Source organism: Rhea pennata, chromosome 2 (genome assembly GCF_028389875.1).
Source record: "Rhea pennata isolate bPtePen1 chromosome 2, bPtePen1.pri, whole genome shotgun sequence".
Taxonomy (NCBI): Eukaryota; Metazoa; Chordata; class Aves; order Rheiformes; family Rheidae; genus Rhea; species Rhea pennata.
The window spans coordinates 104,761,642-104,786,267 of NC_084664.1; the positions used below are offsets into that span (position 1 = coordinate 104,761,642).

Consider the following 24,626-nt stretch of genomic DNA (forward strand, 5'->3'; position numbering starts at 1 on the left):
CATGGTACACTTGATTTATACTCTTCCCCTACATCTCCCTGAAAGTTAGGATCTTAAATGTATGTATGAATTCAGAATTATTTTAATTGTTCTAACTCTGCTGCTATTAAAAAGGCACTCTTCACTAAATTAGAAGTGTATTACATCATGTCTGTGCAGTTTTGAGCTTTCTGTAATCCTGCATAAACTGAGTGTTATTGGTTAGAAGTCTGCTTCCAACTGTTGTGTGCTAGAAACTATTCTCTTCTCCTATGTACCTGAGGAATTGCTAGAGATTTCTTATAAAAAGATTATAATTTAATCCTCTCTTATTGCATACTTGTGGAATCTAATCAAATAAATTCTAATAAAGAACATAAATCTTTTTATTTTCTACTTTCTGTTATGAGTTTTGGCTAGTTACCTTGTTTCACAATAGCACACTGTATGTAAATTGTAATATGGTTTTACTTTTAGGCAGAAACTGTTGAAAAACTATATGGTATCTTGACTTCTGATGCTGTTGACTTAGTTTTACGAAAGTCTGCAGCCGAACAGCTGGCTATAATTTTGCAAGGTAAAGTTCTTTAGGAATTTTTATTCATGTACTGATTATCAGTGACACTTTGTGAAGAGTTCCTTCTAGCTTCCTGAATTTCTTATTCTGTTTTGAGTTAGCCTAAGTAGTAACCACAGTTCAAAGTGAATTTAAATGTCATTTGTGTGATTGAGAGTTCAGTAAGCTCAAGATAAACTTCCGTGATTATACTCTCCCTTAAAATGAAGAGGAGGCTTCCCATGGTATTTAATCTAATATGTTGCTGGAAAGGTATTCCATCTTATACTCTTTATGATTTAATTTAAGTGACTGATCATAAATTTGCATCACAGTTTCTTTATAATTATTTTGCTCACAAGGGAGACGTGATGAATTCTGGTAAAGAATATTTGATTAAGTTAAGATGCAAGTATGTGATCTTGAATAGAGCGTTATTTGGCTCAATGTGAGATCATTACTCTGGAGTTTCAAACCTGGAAATCTGTATTTTGCCTATTCAAACTACCCTAGCATATATTTTCTTCAAGGCAGACAAACTATAATGATAGAATATAATTTTTTCACCATGAGAAGATGAGATCTTAGACAATATTAAACTAAGTATTTTTCTTGTCAGGAGCAATACAAAAATGAAGAAATGCCTCCTATATCCTGTAAAGTACATTTAGCTGTCACTGCCATAGTTTTCAGATGACAAAAAAATAATATGAAATCTAGCATAGGATGAAATTATAAAGGAAAAATACAGCTGTTTTATCAGAACAAGTTTCATACGAAGAATCACAAACTTATGGCTTTATGTTATTTTTGAATATTCTTGAATTAAATGTTCTGAATGATGGTTTCAGTGGAAAATAATTTCACTCATATTACTTTTCATTGACAGATTCATGACCAATTTTTAATATAATTTTCAGTTGCATATTAAACTGTTGAAAATTTTAATTTTAAAAAGCAAAATCCTAGGTGGCCAGCATGAGGCCAGCATTGAGTTACACTGGGATTGATGTAGGTGTGGAACACAAAGATTTTTTGGGAAGATACTTAAGTTGTTTAATAACTGTGTTTAAGAGGCTAGTATAATCAGATGATTGCAAATGAAATGGAGAGGTTTGATTATTACTGTTATTTGACTTAGAGATTATAGGCTGAAATTTGTCCTGTAATGACTGTTTTGTAGTTTGAGTGTCTTAGGTCTCTTTCACTTGTTAGGCAGACATCTCTATTTAAATCTATTGTGCCAAATTTCATATTTATTATTAAACTTTGTAGGAAGACTTGTATAATAGTTACGTTTTGTTGCATTTTTGGGGGATGGATTAGCTAAAGGATTGCTGATAGGACTCTAGGGAGGCTTTCGTTGTTAGTGCTAGAGCTGTACTTGTTCTGTTTATTAGCAATTTTGGGAAACTATAGCTTTCATCAGCACAAATTTGTGATTGCGTGCTAAGAAGCTTAATATGAAACCAGGGGCTCCTAATATATATTATGTTCATTTTTTACAGAGACCAAAATGCATGATACAGTGAAAAAGTTGGGTGTGATAGAAAAGATTTTGGCTTACCTCAATGAATGTGTACATCTGGATGGCAAGGTAAAAAAATACTGAAAAAAGTTCTTCTACAAATGTTGCACAGCATGGAGGTACTATAATTGCTATAATGTTCATATGTTTTTGTAATCCCAACATCCTCACAACAATCCCAACCATACGTAATCCCAATATATATTTATTTTATTTCACTTTTGAATATGCTAACATTCTGTTAATGAAAAAAATTGGTTTAGCTACCTATGATAATAGCTGGTCATTGAACTAATTGTGTTTTGTAATATGATTCTGAAATATGATAGCCAGAGGACCCCCCCCTTTTTTTAAAGGAGACCAAAACACAACTTAATGAGCTAAGAAAACATCATAAGTAAGATGTCTGTCTTCGTAGTCTCCAGACTTATGTCCTGAAGCAAATAAATATGATATAATTTAAAAACAGTCATTTTTTAATTATGTAGGAGGATATACTAGTCAGATTGAGGTTCATGTATAAGTAATTTTCTGACAAACAGAAGATTTCTGCCTCTCCAGGAAGAGTTTCAGGACATAAGATCACATTTAGAATTGAGTGTTTATTTGTTGCAGATGCAAGATTTCTGTATTGATTTTTTTTCTGAAATTCATTATTTGAAATAATTTTATGCAAGCAGATTTAGGCTATAAATTGCTACAATCATTGGATTAATTTTTTTGTTTATTTCTTAATTTGCTTGAATAGTATTAGTATAGTAATCCAACAGTCCAGACACAGAAATATGTTAGGATCCCATGAGAATTTTTAAGTGGTAATGATTTTCAAAACATGAAAAAGAGAATAGAACTGCTTGACATTTTGTGGAATTGTTCCTACTGGTCAAAATTATGCCACTCTTCTTTGTTAATGGCAATGTTTGGTTGGTTGGGTTTTTTCCCCCAATTGTCAATATCTAAGATTATTTTATCCTAGAAGCTAGAAAATGAGTACTTCTGTAAACCCTTGATACTAAGTTAGAGAAATCTGATTAAGGTTCTTAATTTTTTTATGATGCTTATCATAGATTCTCAATGTCTTCATTACTTTTTATCTCAAAAAAAGATAAAATAATAAAAACATTTCTTCATTGTTTTGTTTCGTCTAGTGAGTATTTAGCATAGTTAGTTAATAATACAGGAGTACAAGCATGGAAAATGTATTGCCTTAAACAGATCTTTAATAGCCAAACAAGAATCTAGAATAAAGTTTAAAATATGTGTGTATATATACACACAGTTTTTTTTTTTATTTATTTATTTTTTTAATCCTTTATAATCTGTAACTTAATCCTGAAAGGGCACAGGCAACAACTGTTATTGTGACACCTTTCTTTTGTATATGAGGCTTGTGGAGTGCAGGATCTTTATGCTAGCTAGGGTATTGACATTATACATGGAGAAAAGCTAATGAATATTTAGAGGAGAAATCTAAAATTGTCCATGTTGAGCAACAAGTGGTTCAATATCAAGTCAGAAGGAGAGACTGAGCCAACAGTTGTACATAAAATGCCACTTCTTCTAGTGCTAAGATTCAGAAATTTGTTAGTCAACTCTGATAATAAAAGTTTCAGATCCTAAATGCTCTGTTGTATGTCTTCTGTAAGATAGTTATTTTACACCATCCTTAGTCCTGTCACTTGAACACACCCAGAAAGTTCCAATCTTTAGCTCCCTCAAGCTTTGATAATTCAAACCTCTTGCCAGGAAAGTTAGTAAACCACCAAACTGGAAAATAAATGGGCTGGGAGCACTGCTTATTTCTTATTTAATGTACCTGAGTTTGAAAATAAGATAGTAAGTGCATTTCATTAGGTCAAAGAAAGAGCATGCAAGTATGTAAACTAGTCTTTAGGAATCCAGCCCAGATTCTTGTTCTCCTTTCGAACTGTTCTTAATTTCGTTCTACAATTATTAGAAAAGAAAAAACTTGCATGCTCTGTGGCAAAATGGCTACAAAGAAGAGGATGAATAATCTAGTAGAGAGGAAAAAGCACAATTTAGGTAAGGCTATATATGTAGCTCTGCCAAAGACTCCGCTTTCCATTCTAAATGAGCATGGCTGTTATCTACTGAAAATCAAATGGAACTGTTAGATGATGGAGCTAAAACAAAATTGAAACATAGAACTTCAGGCAAGCAAAGTAACAGTACAGTGTATATACTAATCTTTGAAAGACATACTGTCTTCTCATTCTAAGGAGCAGTGTCTTAGTCCTACTTTTAGCCATTCACTGATATTTCAGTGCTGAACACTCTGCTTCCACTTCTGAGGTTCCTCCATCTGAAAGATTGACACCCAGGGAATTATTCTAATGTAGTATCCAAAAATGAATAAGCTTATATGAGTGAACATGTTTGTTTATTTTTGGAAATCCTTTAGCTCGTGTATGTACTTCTATATGCACTTACATATTTTCCAAAGTGCGTATTTTGGAAATGATTGTTATAAACATATTAGAAGACCAGAGGCCAATAAAATTATTACTGATTACTAAAAAAAAGTAGTGATTAAGTATTTTTGAATGAATGTACTCTAACCATTTGGATAAAACGAGGTTGTCTAAGAAAGTTTTAGGTTTCTGTTCTACAAATAGTAGACTGTATTGGTTCATAGTATGAATATTTATATTAAGCATCTCACAATAGACCATTTTAATTGATATTTATATTTACTATTTTTTTATGGTCCTGCAGGTCATGGAATGCATAGTGTTACCATGTTTAACACTTTTACGGAAACTTGTATATGCTGATCCAGTTGTTCGTTTGTCCCTGGCACAGCAGTCACCCTTCCTGCTAGTGCTATTCAGAGGTAAAGATTTTATTTCTATTTTTGTTTTAATGTGTGGTTAGAAAGTATATGTGTGAAACATTAACCAAAAGCCTTCCAGAGAACCTTGGATCTCCTCAGTCCTTAGTACTTAAAAGAAAAATCGTTGTTTGCTGGTATTACCCAGGGAATGTCATCTGTTGAAGATGTTGGCAAAATGATTGTAAAAATCGGCAGTGTTTAACCAGTGTTCTTCTATTAAATATTTGTGTTTTCCTAACGTATCTTTTAAATATCTTTATTCAGTTTCCCTGATATTCCAAAATGATTGTGCTGTTCTAACTGAAACTACAGTATTGCTTTGTCTTCTGCTGTTTGATGAAGTAGCAAGACAAGAAACATGGTATGAAAAACAACAGTTATTTAATTATAAATCTCTAATCAAAATTTTAGGTTTTCATGTTGGTTATATATACCCAAATAAATCATTGCCAGTTTTGTATTTCTAAAAATATATAAATTACCTATTTGTGTAGGCCAAATTGTTTCAGTATATGTGCTGCACATTGTACAAGTATAACTGATGTACTATTACAGTATAAATACTTGATTGTTCATTGTTGCGTTTGTTTTCTATCATTTTCAAAAATCCCCTGTTGCTCTCTGATAGCTTTCCATAAATAGAAAGTACACTTATCAAATAAAAAGCTATAGGTCTGATCTCTCCTCTTTTTTTTTTCTTTTTAGTAAGAATTCTCCCATTTACTCTGGATTTTACGTGTAGCAGTTGTCCTTTTTAAAAAAGACTTCAGCTTATAAAGAATATTTCAGATTTTATTATTTGAAATTTGCATATAATTCAGAAAAAATGCTGTTAGAATTCACATCTATAATTCTTTTCTGTACCTTTCATAATGCCTGTTTCTTCTCTAATGGAAAGATAATTTAAACAGCAATATGCCTTGATAAGTCATATTTCATTTCATTTTTATGTGCAGTATATGTGCAGCAAGTATTTTGTATGAATATGAACTAAGAAATTAGACCTTAATATTGCATAATCATGAAGAAACATTTATTAATATAAATGTATTAATCAGTGGGTTACTAAGGAAAAAATATATCTGAATAATGAAGAAATAGCAATAGTAGAAAAGTAAGATTTAAATTAGCAAATAATAACTCCAGTTTAATCTTTTTCTTGCAGGGCTGATGGCATATCTAGTAATGATACTGACTTCCCTTCTTTCAGTTTGCCTGTTGCTGTTGTTAGACGGTATGCTTTTTTTTACAGCTAACTTTACTTCTTTGTTTGCTGTCAACCCTGAAGAACAGAAATGAGAGAAAAAGGGGATACATTTTATGTTGAAAATATAATTATCTGTATTTTTAAATGTGAAGTTTTTTCTCCAAGCCTTTGTCCTCTGACAAAGACTTTGAAAAACTTTATTTGCAAATATAAAAGTCTTGTTCTAATTGAATATTTCATTTATTTTTTTAAGGTATCATCTTCCAGTCAGAATTACTGCTCATCATGCTGTTAGCCCCAATTCTGTTGTTATGCCATTGTCTTCTGACTGCCTAGCAATGAAGCCTGTGTCAGACATGCTTAAGATAGCTTGGAATCTATCATGGTATCATGGAATTGAAAACCTTTTGCAACTGGTAAACTATGAGAAGGAAGCAGAAATGTAAGCTATTTTATCTTGCTTTTAAGTCCTAACGTATTTTAATAGAATCGTAGAATGGTAAGGTTGGAAGGGACCTCTGGAGATCATCTAGTCCAACCCTCAGCATAGCCCATATGGGAATCTTGGCATTAGCAGCACCACACTTTAACCAGCTGAGCTAAACCTGCACCCAGTAATGTTAGTGGCCCTTTAAGGTTAAAGAATTTTCAGCTTGAGTATGCTGTCTTTTTAAATGTAAAGGATCACATCCCAGGTCTTTGTAAATACCATGTCAAAGGCTAATGTTTTACCTAAATTGCACCTAAATGTGAAGTGTAGAGCTTGATCCAGCTTACATTGATGGTCAAACTCAGATACAGGAAAGTCATCTTATTATTATATGGGTGTGTTTTTTTTTTTTTTTTTTTTTTTCCCTGAGTTGTTGTATGGCTTATTCTTTAGGAATATAAATTCCAACTTTTAATACTAAGAAATATGATAGATAATCAAGAAACATCCTTTTGTGTCTTTTGATTATCTCTTGATTATACATAATTTCTCTGTTTGAGAATATTCTGTATACAAAATTCCTCATCTTAGGAGACACTTCAGTTAATAGTGTCAGTCATTCAGACTAAAATGTTTGTTTTTATATCTCTCTTCTTTTATAGATTTTGTTTCTGTCCTTTAAGAAGTCCTACAAGTTTTATTAATAAACAGTATGGTTCTGAGCCATAGAAAACTCCACATGCTTTGATTGCACTTTTATTTCAAGCTCCTTCAAGTAAAAAAAAAAAAAAAAAAAAAAAAAAAAAAAAAAAAAAAAAAAAAGTGATTTTTTAAAAAGAAATAATCTTAACTGATCAAGTGCAATAGGGTGGAGGAAATCTTCATTGAAAACTATGTAAATAGCAACTTTCAATAGGTGCCATCTTTCAAAAAACAAACAAACAGCTCAGGATTTGTATTTAAAAAGAGGTGGAAAAATCAGTTAATGAAAATAAGTTTGTTAAATTTCATTTTCTTATTTGAACTAGAATATGAAGGAGTTGGTGCTCACTGAAATGTTTAAAGTTACTGACTGTCAACTATTGTCTTTTTATGCCTTCTCAGTTTTTTACACCCACTAAAACTGACCTCAGAAGACATTCTTATACTGAAGATAACACATGCAAGCTATGGACTGCAGGAATGTATTAATTCAATCATTCAGGCGGTATCCCACAGGGATGTTAGGGCTGCTATCATGAGGCTAAATTTTTATGTTCTGAATGACAGACTTGCTTTAAAATACAACTCTGGGCCTTGTGAAAACACTTCGAAGAGCTTTGTTTGTCATAGAGCATTAAACAGGTAAGCACGCTGACTGCCAAAATGCATTAAGGATATATTCTGTTTAAACTGTAAGGTTAAAATTTTTAAAACTAGGAAATTTATGGAATTTTCCCTGCATCCCTGATTTTGACTGCTTTGTACTCATATGGTCAAACAGAATGGTCCTATGGAAAATAGTATGTGATCCTGTAGTTGAACTGTCTCGTAGTGGTTGCTGAAGCTGACAGGTGAGACCAACCACAGCGTAGGTAGGTAACATTAATCTTGGCTTTGCCACTATGTTATTTCAGCTTAGGATTTTTTTTTTTTTTAATTATTATTATTTCCTGGTGTTCTGAGTGTTTGGTTTGTATGTGGTTTCACTCTTTTAAGGGAAAAAAAGGTGTAATTTCTACCCTTAAAATTCATCTACCTGTTTGAAAATGAATCTTTAACAACATTAAAAGAGCACTGCAGTTATTTGCAAGCAAAAGTGACTTTATTCTGGCTGTACTCAACTCAGCTGGAATACATGTGAGTGTGGCACTGAATCTGAATATAAGCCACCTCTCAATGAGGATTATTATTTCTGGTGTAGTTTTCATTGATAGTGACTGTACAGCTGGGATATAGGTGGCTTACAGTCATGTGATTCAAAGCATAGGTTCACTTCCAATTGCAAATTTCTGTGTAAATTGTTGCTATTCTGGTAAATCAGTGTTGCCTAAACTACAGCACAAATTGTGTAATTAATCCCAGATGGGCTTTAGGATATTCTATATTGGCTAATTGGAGAGAAAGAGACCCAGTTTGCTTTTTGTCCAGCTCTCCACATTAGGATCTCACCATTTGCGATGGGTCTTGCCCTATATACTGCATTTAGAATGGAGAGTGAAAGAATGACTTTTTCCCTTCTGTGCTTAAGCTACAACTGTTCTCATAACTTACAGACGTAACCTAATAATCCTTTATTTTGAGATTTGGTTAAATATAGAGATGATTGTATGGACATCCACCTGCCTGAAGAAATTTATCACTTCTAAAAGCTTGTTAGTAACAAGTGTACAATTGTTGAAAAAAACTGCAAGGGAAAGGTCAAAAGATTCAGCAGGAAATAGTTGGATATACTGATGAAATTAGTATTAATTTTTAGTATTGGCTTATTATCTGCCTATTTACGTATACAAAAATGGCAAAATATAAAAACTCAAGATCTAACTTGCTGTATTTAAAATAAGTATTGTCAAAAATGCCTAGTCAGTCTTTGACACTACATTTAAATGCTAATATTGAATAGCTAACACACTTTTTTTTTTTTTTTTTTTTTTTTTTTAACTAAGTCTGTGGTCCTCTTTGTATTTTTCAGTTTAGGTTTAATATAGATATTTCCATGTTTGCAGGTGATTTCAATCCTGCTAGACTAAGATCTTAAACTCCTTTAATGTGCTGCAAGTATAAAAAAAATATTTGCATTACAGGTTTCTGCAAGTGCTTCCAGCTTCTATTGAGGATGAGAAGCTTCTGGTAGATGTCCTGAATTTTCTAAACAAATTACTTAGAGAGCAGAGAGCAAGTTTGGAAACAGACCATCTAAAGTGGATGCTGAAAACATTACATAAGAATGTAAGCATATACTAAGTTAGTTGCAGACTGCGAAGTGATACAACTGTAACCTGTTTTTGTGGTGAGCTGCTCTAGGAAAAGAACTTCTCAACAAAAGCAAAAAATATCAGAGCTTGTAGCTTTAATGTCTGGTACTTTGTGGTCTGTACTACGGTTGTAGTGTTTGGAGCAGTTAGCTTTGAACAAGAGTGAATTACCATCTCTTTTTTGTTAGTTATATGAATTGTTTCTCTAAAGCAAAATGTTACATTTGCCAGTTGCAAACACCATCTACCTGTGTGTTTAGTTTGTTCTGGTGCTAGGCAAGGATTAATTAATATGTTGTGTAAACTAACTTTTCCAGCTAGCTTTATTTTTTATGCCTCAGGCAGTTTTTAGGAGTAGGTTATGATAAAATTAATATCAAGAACCTGTTACGAATAAAAACATCAATGTATTTTTTTTCCATTCTTACGTATGTAATTTTGAAACTTTCCATTTGATTGTATTAATGCAAAAATTGTAAAGCAAAGATATGAGACCTAGGATTTTAACTAAACTCTTCTTTGCAGTCTATGTATTGCAGTCATTCCTCTGTTCCCCTTTTTATAATATTAAAACACTAAGCGGATAGTTAGTGAAGTAACATCTTATTCTTTTGCTTGAATGTCATTATTTTAGAGTATTATAATTATGAATAGTCAGTTGTACTTATCTTTTGCTAATATAATATATTTCTATGATTTGTTTTTTAATGTAGAGCCAGGAAAGTGATGGGAATTCTGACTGACCTTCCTGAAACTATGCTATAATGAATATAGTGAACAAAATTATAATTCTTTCTAGTTCATAAACAGATTTCTGGATTTTGAATAAGCTTACAGAACATTTATGGAAAAGTTTGCAAGCCATAACCAACTCATTTAGCTTTCTTTTCCTAGTATGCTGTTCATCTCAGCAAAAGGCAGGATAAAGGGAAGTACTTAACAGAAAGGACAGCTGCCAGTTTTGTCTACGGACCTTAGAATATTGTCTGATTTTTTTTTTTTTTTTTTTTTTTTTGTAACTGTATTTTCTATTCTTTTGCTTCTAACTTTATTTTGGAGCCACTTGAGATGTTTCTGTTACTTTTAGGGCCCATTTTTCTCCATGTCTGGAAAAACATCATTTTTCCTTCTGCTTTTTAAACACCTTTATAAATTATTTTACAAAGGAGTTGAAATGTGTCTATTTTCATATACTGGAGACTTATGTAAATGAATTTAGGTAAATATTTCAATTCATTGTCAACTTACTGTCTTCTCTGTCTCTCTTTTTCAAAAGGCAAAAATAAGGAGTAGAGATAAGTGTTTTTTTAAAAAAAATAAATCCTCTCTATATTGGAGCTTACTGTTGATGACATTAGTTGAAATCGTTTAGGTAAGGTGGTGGAAACATGTACTTATTGAGGCCAAAGATGTTTTTTAAACCCATTTGGCAGGTCACTGTTACTGGTGTTATTGCAGTGTTACTGTAGGAAAATTGTTCAGCTGGTAGACGTGAATGAATTCACAGGGTTTTTTCTTTCAGGCTGCAGATTTCATACAGATGTTTTAGAACTTTCTGCTTGGCAGAGAGATACAAGTAAACATTACCTGTCTTGCATTAAGAATAAGAAGAACTGAAAGTTAAGAGAAGTTTTTGCTTTCAGTCCATCTATCACTTCATTTTTGATTGAAGACAATTGTAATATATCTAAGTGAAATACTTTTACAATCCTGAGGAAGATATTATATGAGCATAAAGTTCAACTGCCATAGTAAAACATACGTGAATAGTATTGCAAGAATGTAATTTTGTTCTTTTCAGTTTTTCAGACATGTGTTTTGCATTTGAGAGAACCATTCTATCCAATACTGTTCATCTAAGTTAAGTGTGAAATGGGAAAATATAAGAACAAACAGAAAATAAAGATAACAAAGCTTTTATTTTATTTATCAAAATACAATAATCCAATCCTGATATATAAGAATTGTTGAGTACCAAGAATAGTGGTGGCTTCTGTTTTGGAAGTTTGCGTTATAAAGTATTGTTCTTCTCAAATACGCTGCCTTCAAAGTAAGCTTGACATGGTCTTACAGGGGATATCCTATGTTAAGTATAACCTGCATGCACTTGTTTTCCCATTTCAAAATACGATGTAAGCAAATGCAAGTAAGTGTTAGTAAGTCTTCATTGCTAATGTTTGTAAACTGAATTATCTGAATTCTGTGTGTCTAACTGGGAATCCTATAAATTCTTCTAAATTTGCCTCATTCAATATATTAATTTAAAAAAAAGCTTTAAATCAGATGATTTTCAATCGCTCAAGCAATTTAGCTTTCAGGATACATCTTAAACTAGTATTTCTACCCTGTTTCTTATAATTTATTTTTTCATTGCAGGTTTTTGGTGCGTGTAACTTCAACTTTTATTTACTGTACTGATTCAAAATACACTGTGTAATGGCTTAATACCAGGAGATTTTAAAGGCATTAACAGTACATTATTTTATACCATTTAGTAGATTCACGTAATGGCTAATTGTGGGAAGTTTTTACTGTGTTTTTTTTACAGAAATACTTCTTAGTGAAATGATCATAGAATTTGTGATTTATAAGATCTGTGATTTGCAAACTATGAACATGGAAATGGCTTTATTGTAGGTATTAAAACAAGATGTTAATACTGCATTGTGTAAATGTATTTTTATTACTTTCTTCTAGAAGCCAAATTCACTCTTGGACCTCCTGGTACGACCAGAATCCCAAGTGCAGGATACAGTAGATGAAATACAGACGGCTATCAGGCAGAAACTGGATAAAGAACTCATTCGTCTTTTTAACACATTATTACTGTTTTGCTCCATGTCAGTGACTGACAGGTGTGTTGTAAGGGATCTACACAGATGAAGAACATAATATCTAGTGAGACTGTATCTCAGTCAAAATTTGTATATGATTGCATAGTGACACAATTATTTAAAACTGTTAAAATGGAATATACTCCTGTTGAATTGTAAATCAAAGTTTGTCGGGCCTTTTCACAATAAAATTAGGAAATTAGACTTTGCAAGTAATAGCAGTCACTTGCTCAAGAAATGACAATTAAATTTGATAACTTGGATGACTTCCTAGCAGTTATTTTTAGGAAATAAAACAATAGAATATTTGAAATACCAACAAATGTTATTTTCATCCAGTTCCTTTTTGGCCTAATAAAGTGCATCTCTGCACGTTAGTCATTAGTTTAGACATCTACTTCCTGCATGAAGTTCCAATCTTTTGCCAGTCAAGAAAACACAAAGATGAATTTCTATTTTCTTTTTTCTCTAAAATAATTTCCCACTCTTAATCTTTCTATCTAAGTGTATTCTAAGAGATATTACAGCTACAGCTTGACATAATAGGTATTTAACTACCAAGGCAGAACAATTGATAAAGATACTCACTTCAAACTAGTATTATCTTCTTTCTGCCAACTCAGTTATTCAACTTGTTAAATTTTCGCAGCTGAAAAAAAAGAGGATTATAGGAATCCTTGCCAGTTCTGTCTCTAGCTGAATTCCAGGTTGATTGAAACATTTTAAAACCTTTTGTCTTGTGAATCGGAATAAATATAAATATACCTGCCTTTTGGTTAACAAGTCCTGTTACAATAAGATGTGATATTATGCTTTCAGTACCTGGATGAGGCTATAAATGTCAGTTCTGCTTCCATATTATTCTGTGCATGAGACAATAGTTCCCAGTTCAGATGCTGAAATTTGCTGAGTAACAGAAGAAGAATGAGGTAGTGGCCTCTTGTAAAATGATTTGTTATAACAACTTTGTACTGATAATTGATCCTTTTTTTGCTTTTTAAAATTAACCCAGAGAGGGCTCGGAACTTGCGGGCTCTTTCAGGACAGAGCTGGCTCTGAAGCTGCTACAATGCTTAAGGCTAACAGATGCACCACACTTTTATGGACTTCCTTCACTGGAAAGAATACTACGAGGAATGGTTCACGTTACTGCACTTCCAGACTGGAGTACCTATTCTGCTACAGTTGAACCTATCACAATTTGTAAGAAATATTTAACAGGTCTTCTTGAAGTAAGTAGCTTACATTACATATTTTTGGTGTGAATGCTTATCAAGCACAATGTAATTAATGTCATTATGATTTTTATGCTGTACTTCTTGTGCTATACTTCTAGGAATAGGGGTTGAGAAGGATATTTTTCTTCCTGCTAAGTAAATGGTAGGAAAATTAAGGAAATGAAGGAAAAAAAACTAAAAATCAAGAGTACAGGAAAGACATGGACCAACTAGAGTGAATTTGCCTTTGTGGCAAAGAACCACTAAGATGATTAAGGTACTGCAGCATTTGTCATATGAGGAGAGGTTGAGAGGACTGTTTAGCGTGGAGAAGAGAAGACTCAAGGGGATCTTATCAGAGTTTATAAATATCTTAAAGGAACATGTGAAGAAGATGAAGCTAGACCCAGCTCAGTGATGGTTATTGACAGGAGACAGTGAGCACAAATTGAATTTGCAAGAAATTCTATCTGAACATAAGAAAACACTTTGTTGTGAGATTGGTTAAATACTGGAACAAGTTGCCCAGAGGAGTTGTGGGGTTTCCCTCTTTGGAAAAAATCCAACTGGATAAAGCCCTGGGCATCCTGTTCTAGCTGACCCTGTTTGAGCAGGGGTTGTATCAGATGATCAATACAGCTCTTTTCCAATCTCAGCTATTCTACGATTCTGTGAAGAGCAAATAAGCTTATTCCTTACAGTAAGGTAAATTTAGAAGCTTTATTTTTAGTTTCAAATAGTAAACTTTGCAATGTTAAGAGATTTGAAAAAGTCTTAGAATCTATTTTTTAACTCATTTGTGATTCTGAATTATATGAATGCCTGATAACTATTTGGAAAGCTTGCATGCAGGTGATTATTTTAAGGAAATTCATGAGGAAACAAAGTATAATGTTCTAGGCGAAAGTCTTAAGTTGTCAAGATTTCTGAAATAGAAATAAATATTTTAGAGCTGCCTGGTTAGGTTGGCTCTTCAGTTTGAAATCTAGACTAGTGGAATCCAGACCAACGTAAATAAAAATCTCTTAAAATGCATCTAAAAATGTGTATCTGATAAAATCTACTGTCTTTTAATGAATTTAAATTATGATTTATTAATGTGTAGGACAGTATGTGCTTATCTATATACTATTTACAGTAAAGCTACCATGTTCTGCCCCTCCCAGGTCATTTCATCATTTTATGTTGAATGGGGAGGAAATGCTATGTCGTTCATGGGAAAAGGTGTTACGAAAAGCACAGTTCTTTGCCTGCTTCACTTGTCGCATGAAATGATGGCTCAATCCAAGGATACAGTGAGTACATTGTGGTTGTCCTTAACTTGTCATTTGTGAGGGTTATCTATGGATTTATTTTTACTGCTCGTTAAATTATAGTCTAATAATTGTATGTGGTCGGTGGAAAGTGTCTTATGTAAAATTGACGAAAATGTCTTATGTGACAGTAGACAGTAAAAAATATATATCTAGAACTCTCGTTTAACATATAGTGTTAGATAAATTAATAGGATACAATATTTTGTACAAGATAGCTGAAGGTTTGGTTCTAACCTTAATGAAATTGAATAGCATTGTTCTCCAAATAAATCTGGAGATTTAAAGAGCCTTCTTTCAGAACAAAGTATGGTTTAGCATAAAGAATGAGAAGTCAAGATTTTATGTATAATTAACAACTTCAAGGTTTTATAACAACACTGTTTCTTAAGCCTCATAGATAACAGGCTTTTTGACTTATGTACGTGCATATGTATATACATATATCTGATTATTTTTCACTTATAAAGGACCTATCATTATTTATAATCAAACTCTGTATCTGTGCTTAGTGTCTCAGTGAGAATATTTAATATGGTGGCCAGAAGTGAAAAACTTCCAACATGATCCAATATGCTTCCTTGTAACTACTAGAAATAGCAATATACTTGTTTTCCCAAATTCCACATGTATCTATTTGTGTACCTCTTCAAGATACCAAGTGTTGACAAAGTTTATCAAAATCACTAGGTACAGAGAATTAAGTAAACTGTACGAAGAATGCAACTTCTAGATAATTAGATCATAAATGCATAAAAGGAGGGAGTAGACTTGAACTGGTTCTTAAGTCAATCTTACAGAATAATATGGTTGTATAATGATCAGTGGTATATGTTTTGTGACTATGAATCATAATCTCTGTGTATACAACAGTGTTACTATCTAGACTGTTCTGATAACTTATGCTCATAAAGAAATTTTAAATTCTGACCATTATTTACAATTATGTGATTTAGTGTCAAGTCATATAGAAAGAGGAATAAAAAATGAACTTTACTCCTTGGTGCAAGCAGCAGTAGACAAAAGGTGCCCTGGATAATCATGTTCAAAAAAAAAAAAAAAAAAAAAGTTTGTCATTACAAAGTTGATAATAACTTATAAAAAACACAGTTTAATGACTTGAAAGAAAAACTAGTTAAAAACAACTTTTTTTTTTTATCTTTGCTCATCAGCATTATTATGGACCATTCTGATTTTTCAGTATTAAAGGAACTACCTTGTTGGGTCAGATATTGAATTCATTAGCCCAGACTGTTAGACTGAGGTGATTAACAGAGATTTATAATTAGGACAACATAAGAACTCATATATTTAAGGTGTACTAGAGTTATAGCAATCTGTCTTTTTTTCCCCCTTTTTTAATGATCTTGTTCACTAACCTATGTTTTGTGTTTCATTTTGTATTTTATTGCAAAAAAAAACAGATTGAAAAAATCAGTGCTTATTAGTACTGTTTGCATTGAGAAGATCCATGCAAAATACTGTGCTCCAAATGAAATTTGAGACATTTACTGTGTTAAAAATCTATAGAACCAAGTTGGTCAGAAAATGTATCCCTAAAATTTTAAGTATCATGATTCATTATGAACTTAATGCATTGTTAATGTAGTGACATGGTTATATAAAGCAGTTTACAGGTATGTTTCTTTGACCTGAGCTAAAGAAATGAATTTGCAAGGTCAAGCTTGATTTCTTGGAATCTTCAATGAAGTGGTATGTGGTACTGTGCGCGACTTCATTTAAATCAAGTGACAAGTATGAAAAAAAGGAAAGAATTATGATCAAAGAAACAAATGCATTCTTTTTTCATTTGATTTTTTCTTGTATATGTGTATATAAAAAAAGAGAAAGGTGATGTTAATAATGAGTGAAAATAAATGTAAAGAACAGTTTTTGGATAGAAATAATTGTCTTAATACTTAAGTGAAATATTAAATACCTCTTTATCATGAAATTGGCTAGATTTATAAAATAATTTCTTACTTTATTTTTTGTTATCAGGATTGGGTATCGCTTTGGTCCTTGCCTTATGATAACAATGAAGAGCAAGTTCCTTCTCAGCTAGGTCTGGCTTGGCTGGTTCCTTTATGGGTAGATAGAGACCCTGAGGTTAGTCAATACAATGTTAAATTGGTATCTTATTTTGACACTTAAAATATTTGCAATATTTTTGTTTCATTAATTTTGTTTAATGTTAAGCTATTGTTTGAATTATTCAAAGCATTACTGACTATATCTTGAATAACAGTGACAACTATGAGGGAATATTTCCATATAAACATCTGAGAAATGCTTCCCTACATCTCTGATCTTTCCTGTCATTAGTCACTCATGATAATAATTCATAAAGCAGTATTGATGAAAACTGCTTTATTTAGCTACAAAGTAGAAACATTAAACTACACACATGAACCACAAATTTAGAGTAAATATGTTTGATGTAGATCAGTTTGATTTTGTGAAAGTTTGTTAACTAGAACTATTTTTAAATAGTAAAATGTAAATTGAAGACTATCTTAATATTTTAAATAATCAAAGGTTTTTTTTTTAATTAATTCTATTATTATTATGTACACCTGGTTGTGATTGTGGGGATATGATCAGAGAGAATCTAGGGAAAAAAATCGTTGCTCTTAAAAAGATTCCTCCTAAGTGCAGATTCAGTTGCTTTAACTCTGTAAGAATTTTAGTAATTAGTGTTGCTTATTACTGTGAGAAATGTGGCTTTATATTGTGCTTATTTGTACTAGGTCAGATTTACCTCACTTGGAATAGGATCTGCTCTTACATCTCTTGAAGTAGGATGTACTGCTTTAGCAGAAAGCTGTCAGAACATTTCAGGAGGACTATGGGGAACAGTGTTAAATATCCTTCTGGACCAATCTGAATGTAGCATGGTGCGCAGGGAGGTATGTTGCTTGTGTCCTTTGGCCATCTTAGATTGTGGGTTTTCAGCATATGTCTAAAGCAATGAGATAATATGGTCAATTCAATGTTTCATTGAGTTGTGATATATCAATGGGAATACTAATGTTTTCATTTCTTTCAGGCTGCTTTTATTCTACAGAATCTCCTTGTGATTCCAATTCCTAATGAAGATGTGAAAGATTGTGCTTGGCAAGTGAGTGACTATTATATTTGATGAGAAGGTCATAGTATCAGAGAGACATTATTTGATATAAAAACTTACGTCAGTATATCTATAAAAAAAATAAATTTGCTTACCTACATAGTATCAGTAATGTTTTAGGATACAAACTGATCTTTTATTTTGCCCAAAGTTGGAATGCAACATCATTTGAGTGGTATGAGGAAGGAGAAATGCTATGTACATTATGTTTATATGTTTTGAAAGAATCTGAGTGAATAGAAACAACTTTTTTCAGAGAGAGACAAAGAAGCTTGTTACTTCTATGTAATTTTGAATGTTGTCTAAAAAATACTATTTTTATTCTGTAGATGCCTGAATATTTATGTGGATAAGTGTGGATCTGAGTATTGGAGATGGCACGAAAATTGTGTCATAGACTCATAGAGTGGTTGGGGTTGGGAAGCACCTCTGGAGATTGTCTAGTGCAACCCCTTGCTCAAATCAGGGTCAAAAAGAGCAGGTTGCTCAAGGCATGTCCAGTCAGGTGTGGAATATCTCTAAGGATGAAGACTCTACAACCTCTCTAAGCAATCTGTTCCAAAGTTCAACTACTGTTACATAGAAAAAGTTTATTCTTATGTTTAAGTGGAATTTTGTTTTAATTTTTACTCATTGCCTCTTGTCCTATCACGGAGCACCACTGAGAAGAGTCTAGCTCCATCTGCTTTGTTTTCCTCCTATTAGGTACTTGAACGGATTGATAAGATCCCCTTTGAAACCTCTCTGCTTGAGACTGAACAGCCCCAGGCCTCTCAGCCTCTTCTTATGAGAGAGATGCTCCAGTGCCCTAATCATCTTTGTGACCCTTTGCTGGACTCACTCCAGTATGTCTCTCTCTTTTGCACTAGTGAGTACAGACCTAGACCCAGCACTCCAAGTGTGGCCTCACCAGTGCTGAGCAGAGGGTCACTGATCATTTGCCCAGAAACACTCTTCCTAATTCAGCCAGATAGTTATTGGCCTTCATTGCTGCAAGGGCACATAGCTGGCTCATGGTTGACTCTCTGTTCACCAGAACTCCCAGATCTCTCCCTGCAGAACTGCTTTCCAGCAGGCTGTCCCTCAGTCAGCCCATCCTGGTGCACGGGATTATTCCTCCCCAGGTTCAGGACTTTGTACTTTTCATTGTGAAACTTCCTATTCCTGTAGTAAAATATATTATTTTACTAGCGTAGTTACTAGTGGACTAAATCAGTGAAGTATTCAAGAATGAGTATATTTACCCAAATTCCCAACTTTTTGGATTTGATACTAGAATTGGAAAACATCTGTAAAGCATCAGTGAATGCAGTGATGCTACAGCTGAATTTAAAACAGCTGAGGTTCAAACAGAAATACAATGCTTTTTTAATCTCTGTGATGACATCTAAATTGTCCTATCTCAGCATGTATTGTATAGCTCCATTCTTGACTTGTCTGATGCTGAAGTTTAGTTATCTTTTAGTTATCTTTTTCTTGTGACTTTTTAATAGATAGCCTCTGCTTCAGTCAGATGGACTAGCAACTACAGCGGCAACTAATCATTTTATCATGTTTATTTTTCTTCTCTAGTATACCAACTTTTCTAGTTTTGATCTGGAGCCAGTCATCTCGTCTTACCTTTAACAACCTTAATTCATTTCACATAAAGGTCTTTTGAATGAGAGTTCCTCATTTTTCACCTCCTGTTGCTCTGATACCCTTTCTGTCTAGCCATGTTTTCTCTACTCTGAGAGGTCTTACCTACACTTAAAACAATGGTACCCATATAGGTTCTTTCTGGAGAAATGAACATGCTCTGTTTTATCTGTTCCTTTTCACAAAAGATAAAGTTAGTGCTGGAAGATAGTACTCCTGCTTTATTAGTAGAGGCTGTCTATGATTCAGCTGCACCTAAAATCAATTATGTTTTTTCTTCCAGAGCTGCATTTTACAGTACATCTTATCTCTCCTTTACATCTCACAGTAAAGGAAGATGTTCAGGTGGCATCTCAAATCTAACCCTTGTTTCAGTCTTTGCATTAGATTCCTTTTTTCAATACAAATCGTAGTTCTTAAATTTGTAATAGTAGGAGATTTACAAGGGCAGACATTGTAACTTATGGATCTAAACTGTATTAAAAGCTTCTTTTTAATCCTTTTAAATATTTCAAGGACTATGATGAAGTGACAGAAATTGAATCCAGTTGCAGAATTCCAGTGCTATTAATACGAGCTTTCAGTTGATGTAATTGTTATTAAAAAGTTCAATTTAATGGAAAGTGCTTGTCACTCAATAAGTGTCCATGCTGAAACATATCAAACACTTCATGGTAATGTGAATGACAACTGAAAATACAAACAATAACTAAAATTATAACAGTACTTCAGAGAGTTATTTTTTGTTTTGCACTTAATGAGATAGTTCATCTCTAGGACAGTTAATGCAAGCAAAGTTCAAAGGAAATTTGATAGGAGGATTTGATGAGTAGCAGGAATAATGTTTCGTAGCCAAAGGAGAGCATTACTGTTTTATCACTTAGGCAAATGGAACTGGAAAAGAAAATACTCTTCTTGGAGACTATAGGGATATAGAACGTTTTTTTCATGTGAACGTGTGTTGTGTTGCTGTTATATTGCCCAGAGAGGTTGTGGAGTCTCCTTCTCTGGAGATATTCAAGGCCTGCCTGGATGCAACCCTGTCTAACATGCTCTAGGTGACCCTGCTGAGCGGGGAGGTTGAACTAGATGATCTCCAGAGGTCCCTTCCAACTTTACTGATTCTATGATTCTATATTTGTTTATAATAATTCATTTTGCTGTGCTACTTTGAAAAGTGGCACGAGTAAAATCAACCCATGTAAAGTATTATGAGACTACAACATACTCCATTACCTACAGATATGTTACCCCCAGTCAGAGCATGTTGTGACTGTGGTTGATGAATGACTCTTCTAGTGCAGCCCTCATGCCATGAGGGACTGGCATAGTATTTTAAACTGTCAAAGACAATTCTGGATAGTAAAACTTTGACTAAATGTAATCATACTTCATGTATACAAAATTTCTGAAGTATTCATATGTCATAGTTGATACCATCCAAGTGTATTGCTGACTCTGCATGATTACAGTTTTAAAATTTGTCGTAAATAGTTTACATGAAGTACAGCGTACTTTCTCAAACTATTTATGTTATATCTGGTTCTTCATAACACAATAACTACTTATGTTTTGCTAACTTTTTGCAGAAAAAAAGTCTTATTATTTAGATCAGTCTTCATAAAGTCTGCATTTGACTTTTAGACTCTGTTAGCTTGCAGTATGCAAAATGAATGATATTTGTACAAACACAGTATTAGGCTTGGACATATATTTTTTCTGACAACTTATTTTAGCCTGGAGAAGAGAAGACTGAGAAGGGATATTATCAATGTGTGTAAATACCTGAAGGGAGGGTGTTGAGGGGGTGGGACTAAACTCTTTTCAGTTGTCCCATGGAAAGGGGCAAGAGGCAATGGGCAAAAACTGAACCACAGGCAGTTCTGCCTGAACATGAGGGGGAATTTCTTCCCTGTGAGAGTGACAGAGCACTGGACCAGGTTGCCCAGAGAGGCTGTGGAGTCTCCTTCTCTGGAGATATTCAAGGCCCATCTGGATGCAACCCTGTCTAACATACTTGAGCGGGGGGAGGGTTGAACTAGATGGTCTCCCAAGGTCCCTTCCAGCCTTACTGGTACTATGATTCTGTGTGGTTCTGTGATTTTTTTTTTTCTGTTAGATTCCTTTAAAAAATTGGTCTTTGAACTTTTTGTCTTCAGGGACCCTGTGTACATGATGAAGAGTCTGGTCTCTCTCAGATAGGAAAACCTGCACTTCAGGCCCTTTTGTATCACTGCCACTTCTATGAACATTTGAATCAGATGGTGAAGCACTGTTATCTAGGACGTTATATGTTTGATTTGAATTGTTCCAGGGAAGACAACCTGTTCATAGAAAAAAGTGCTGTAACAGGTAAGTGACACTAATATAACTTTGTATTCTTAATCTAAATAAAAAATTTCCAGTTTTAAGTCATTTACCTCAAGTAACTCGTAGTAAAAATGGAGTTTAGATTGAACTAAAACATGAATTTGGATATGTTATTAAGTTAAAAGGTTACCCTTAATATCTAAGAGTTAATAGTTCACTAGTTCAGCATATCTGAGAAGTAGCTCTAAACTCTTGTTTACATCTTTAAAAAAGTTATAAATGGAAAAGATGTAATTGGTTCCATAATTCCTTTTCTTGCAAAAAATTACATTTTACAGCAGTCACTTCATGACAGACCAGTGTAGTAAAAGGCAATAGGGAAAAGAAATATATGAACTGTTTTTAAAACTGTACCGCTCCTGCTTTTGTGGGTGATTTTGTTTTTGTTTTACCTTTTTTTCAACTTAAAGGTATATAATTTGGAAAGGTTTCTGAGGTGCTTAAGTTAGCTGCATTCTAAGACATGCAGATATAATTTAAATCATAAACTGATCAAATTAAGTATTTAGATTAGTTACTTTTCTTTTTTTAACCTATATGTCCTTGGAATATTCCAAAACATTAGGTCGTTTTTATAGTGATTTTTTTATATTGATTAATAATTTTCTGAGTAGTATTCTTAAGTCTTATCATGATGAACTGTGAGAATGCACATTCTTGTCCAAATATATATTTTGATCTCAAGTTTACAGAGTTAGGAAATTCTTGAGAGAAATCAATCAGTAAAAGTGTTTTAAGGAAGGAAAAAGTAATTAAATTCATGCTTTCTTTTCTTCTTTTTTCCTTTTTTTTTTTTTTTTTTAATATATATTTGAGATCTTACATTTTCATCTCCTAAAGCTGCAAATTTGAAAGATTCTTGTAGGCATGTTTCTGTTCAACTAATAAATGTTACAGAAACATACAGAAGAAGAATGCTATTTCCACTACTAAGTCCACGTGTTTGGTCTTTAATACTTCAGAGTTCTTGACTGTAAGCCCTCAGCTGTCCCAGTTGCTGCATTGATGCAAAGTGCACTGGTATCAGAAATCCTGATAGCGTAAGAAACAGTATCTTATTCTGTACGGAGAGAGTATGTAGTACCAGAGGATATACAGGCTCTGTGCTAATCATGGAGCTATTTTAAAAATAAAGGATCTAACTCAATTTAGTACAAGGGCAAAGCCACAGGGATGTGTATTTTAGTTTGTTTTTTGATGTCTGTCTTAACCAAGGTCTGCAGACTTAGCTGTATTGTTTCCTTTATATTCCTTTTGATTAAGTGTAAAAGTTTTTGAAAACCATTTTATTCTTTTCTATTCAATGGAATTTACACTGGACTGGTTATGGCAAAAGCTCAGATGAATGACCCGTATCCCCTAAGAAGAGTGGGAGAGCTAAGACCAGTGGGGACAAGCAGTCATAGGGTGACCATACTCATCAAGGCATGAGGAGCTAGTACTACAAGTGCTCGTTGTGCTACCACTAACAGAGAAGCACCAAAAGTGTGTCTTTGTTTGCATGTACACTTGCATCCATGCAGCCAATTTGATTTATTAGCAGCCAAATGATTTATAGCAGCATTCATAAGACAACTTCTTAGCTCCAGGTTATAGAGAAACATATGTCTGTCAGAAGAGCTTATATTTTAAGAATATGTAATTATATAATATCAAAAACTAATTAATGGTGGTTAAAAAGAGAGTATTTTTGGTATAGCATTCAACCCTTTCATCTATTTTATAGCTGTAGGCAGTGTTTGTAAAACTAGTGTCATATATTAACAACAGACCTAAGAAAAGTAATTAGAATTTATATATTCTTGGTTAACTTGGTGTGTTATCAGAGAAATTCCTCAGCAAAAGGACAATATAAAAAATTCTAGACATAAAAATCTTCAATTTCTTCTCAGTAGTTCAATTAATTAGTTGATGCAATTGATACCATATCTCAGAGCAACTCATCCTCCAAGATGGAACCTTTTAGTGGACACTGGAGATATTGTTTGAGGTCATTTCAAGAACAAAACCAAAAGCATTATTCTGATAGCTTTGAAATAAGACAGGAGAATGTTCTATGAGATTTCTCTTCAGGAACAACAAACACAGTTGTTTTATTTATTTAAAAAGGTAAAAAAGAGGGTAGGACAACTTGTGCTCTGTCTTTAGGACTACAATGCTTGAAGGGCTTATTAGTCTTTCTTTCATACTTTTAGAAACACATTGTTAATCTGCAAAGATCTACTTTTCAATAGATCCTTTGTCATCTCTTAAAAGAGGATTTTCTTTTGACTTATCTTTCTGAAACTATTTTTGATGCATTTTCCTCACATTTTTCAGCAACTAAAAAAAAGCTCCTTACCCAATTTATAAAGGTATGTTAAAAATAAAATTAAATATCTAAGAGCTTAGTAATTAGCTCAGATATCTATAAATCTGTGATTTTTGAATTTAGAGACTGTATAATTTAGTGCTATATTGTTTGATTTTTTTTTTGATCATACATATAAAAGTTTCCAAAGAAAACCTGTTATTGATGGGTTTCTATTATACCATATTTTGTCACTTTTTATTCTGAAACAGATTTTCAAAGTAATTCTGCCTTCAATATGCTTATCAATATTGGTTCTCTTTAGA

General features: G+C 33.1%; 1 protein-coding gene across 1 annotated transcript in view; it reads left to right on the forward strand.

Annotated features, from left to right (window-relative positions):
- RTTN (rotatin) overlaps positions 1 to 24,626 on the forward strand; it is an 88,640-nt gene that overhangs the window by 30,060 nt on the left and 33,954 nt on the right. The window contains exons 19-33 of the mRNA XM_062568103.1: positions 457 to 556; positions 2,044 to 2,132; positions 4,800 to 4,917; positions 5,182 to 5,293; positions 6,101 to 6,151; positions 6,378 to 6,566; positions 7,659 to 7,898; positions 9,338 to 9,482; positions 12,206 to 12,363; positions 13,355 to 13,574; positions 14,726 to 14,854; positions 16,874 to 16,981; positions 17,623 to 17,781; positions 17,922 to 17,993; positions 21,800 to 21,992. Coding sequence (XP_062424087.1) covers positions 457 to 556; positions 2,044 to 2,132; positions 4,800 to 4,917; positions 5,182 to 5,293; positions 6,101 to 6,151; positions 6,378 to 6,566; positions 7,659 to 7,898; positions 9,338 to 9,482; positions 12,206 to 12,363; positions 13,355 to 13,574; positions 14,726 to 14,854; positions 16,874 to 16,981; positions 17,623 to 17,781; positions 17,922 to 17,993; positions 21,800 to 21,992 — 2,083 coding nt within the window. The remainder of the gene's footprint in view (positions 1 to 456; positions 557 to 2,043; positions 2,133 to 4,799; positions 4,918 to 5,181; positions 5,294 to 6,100; positions 6,152 to 6,377; positions 6,567 to 7,658; positions 7,899 to 9,337; positions 9,483 to 12,205; positions 12,364 to 13,354; positions 13,575 to 14,725; positions 14,855 to 16,873; positions 16,982 to 17,622; positions 17,782 to 17,921; positions 17,994 to 21,799; positions 21,993 to 24,626) is intronic.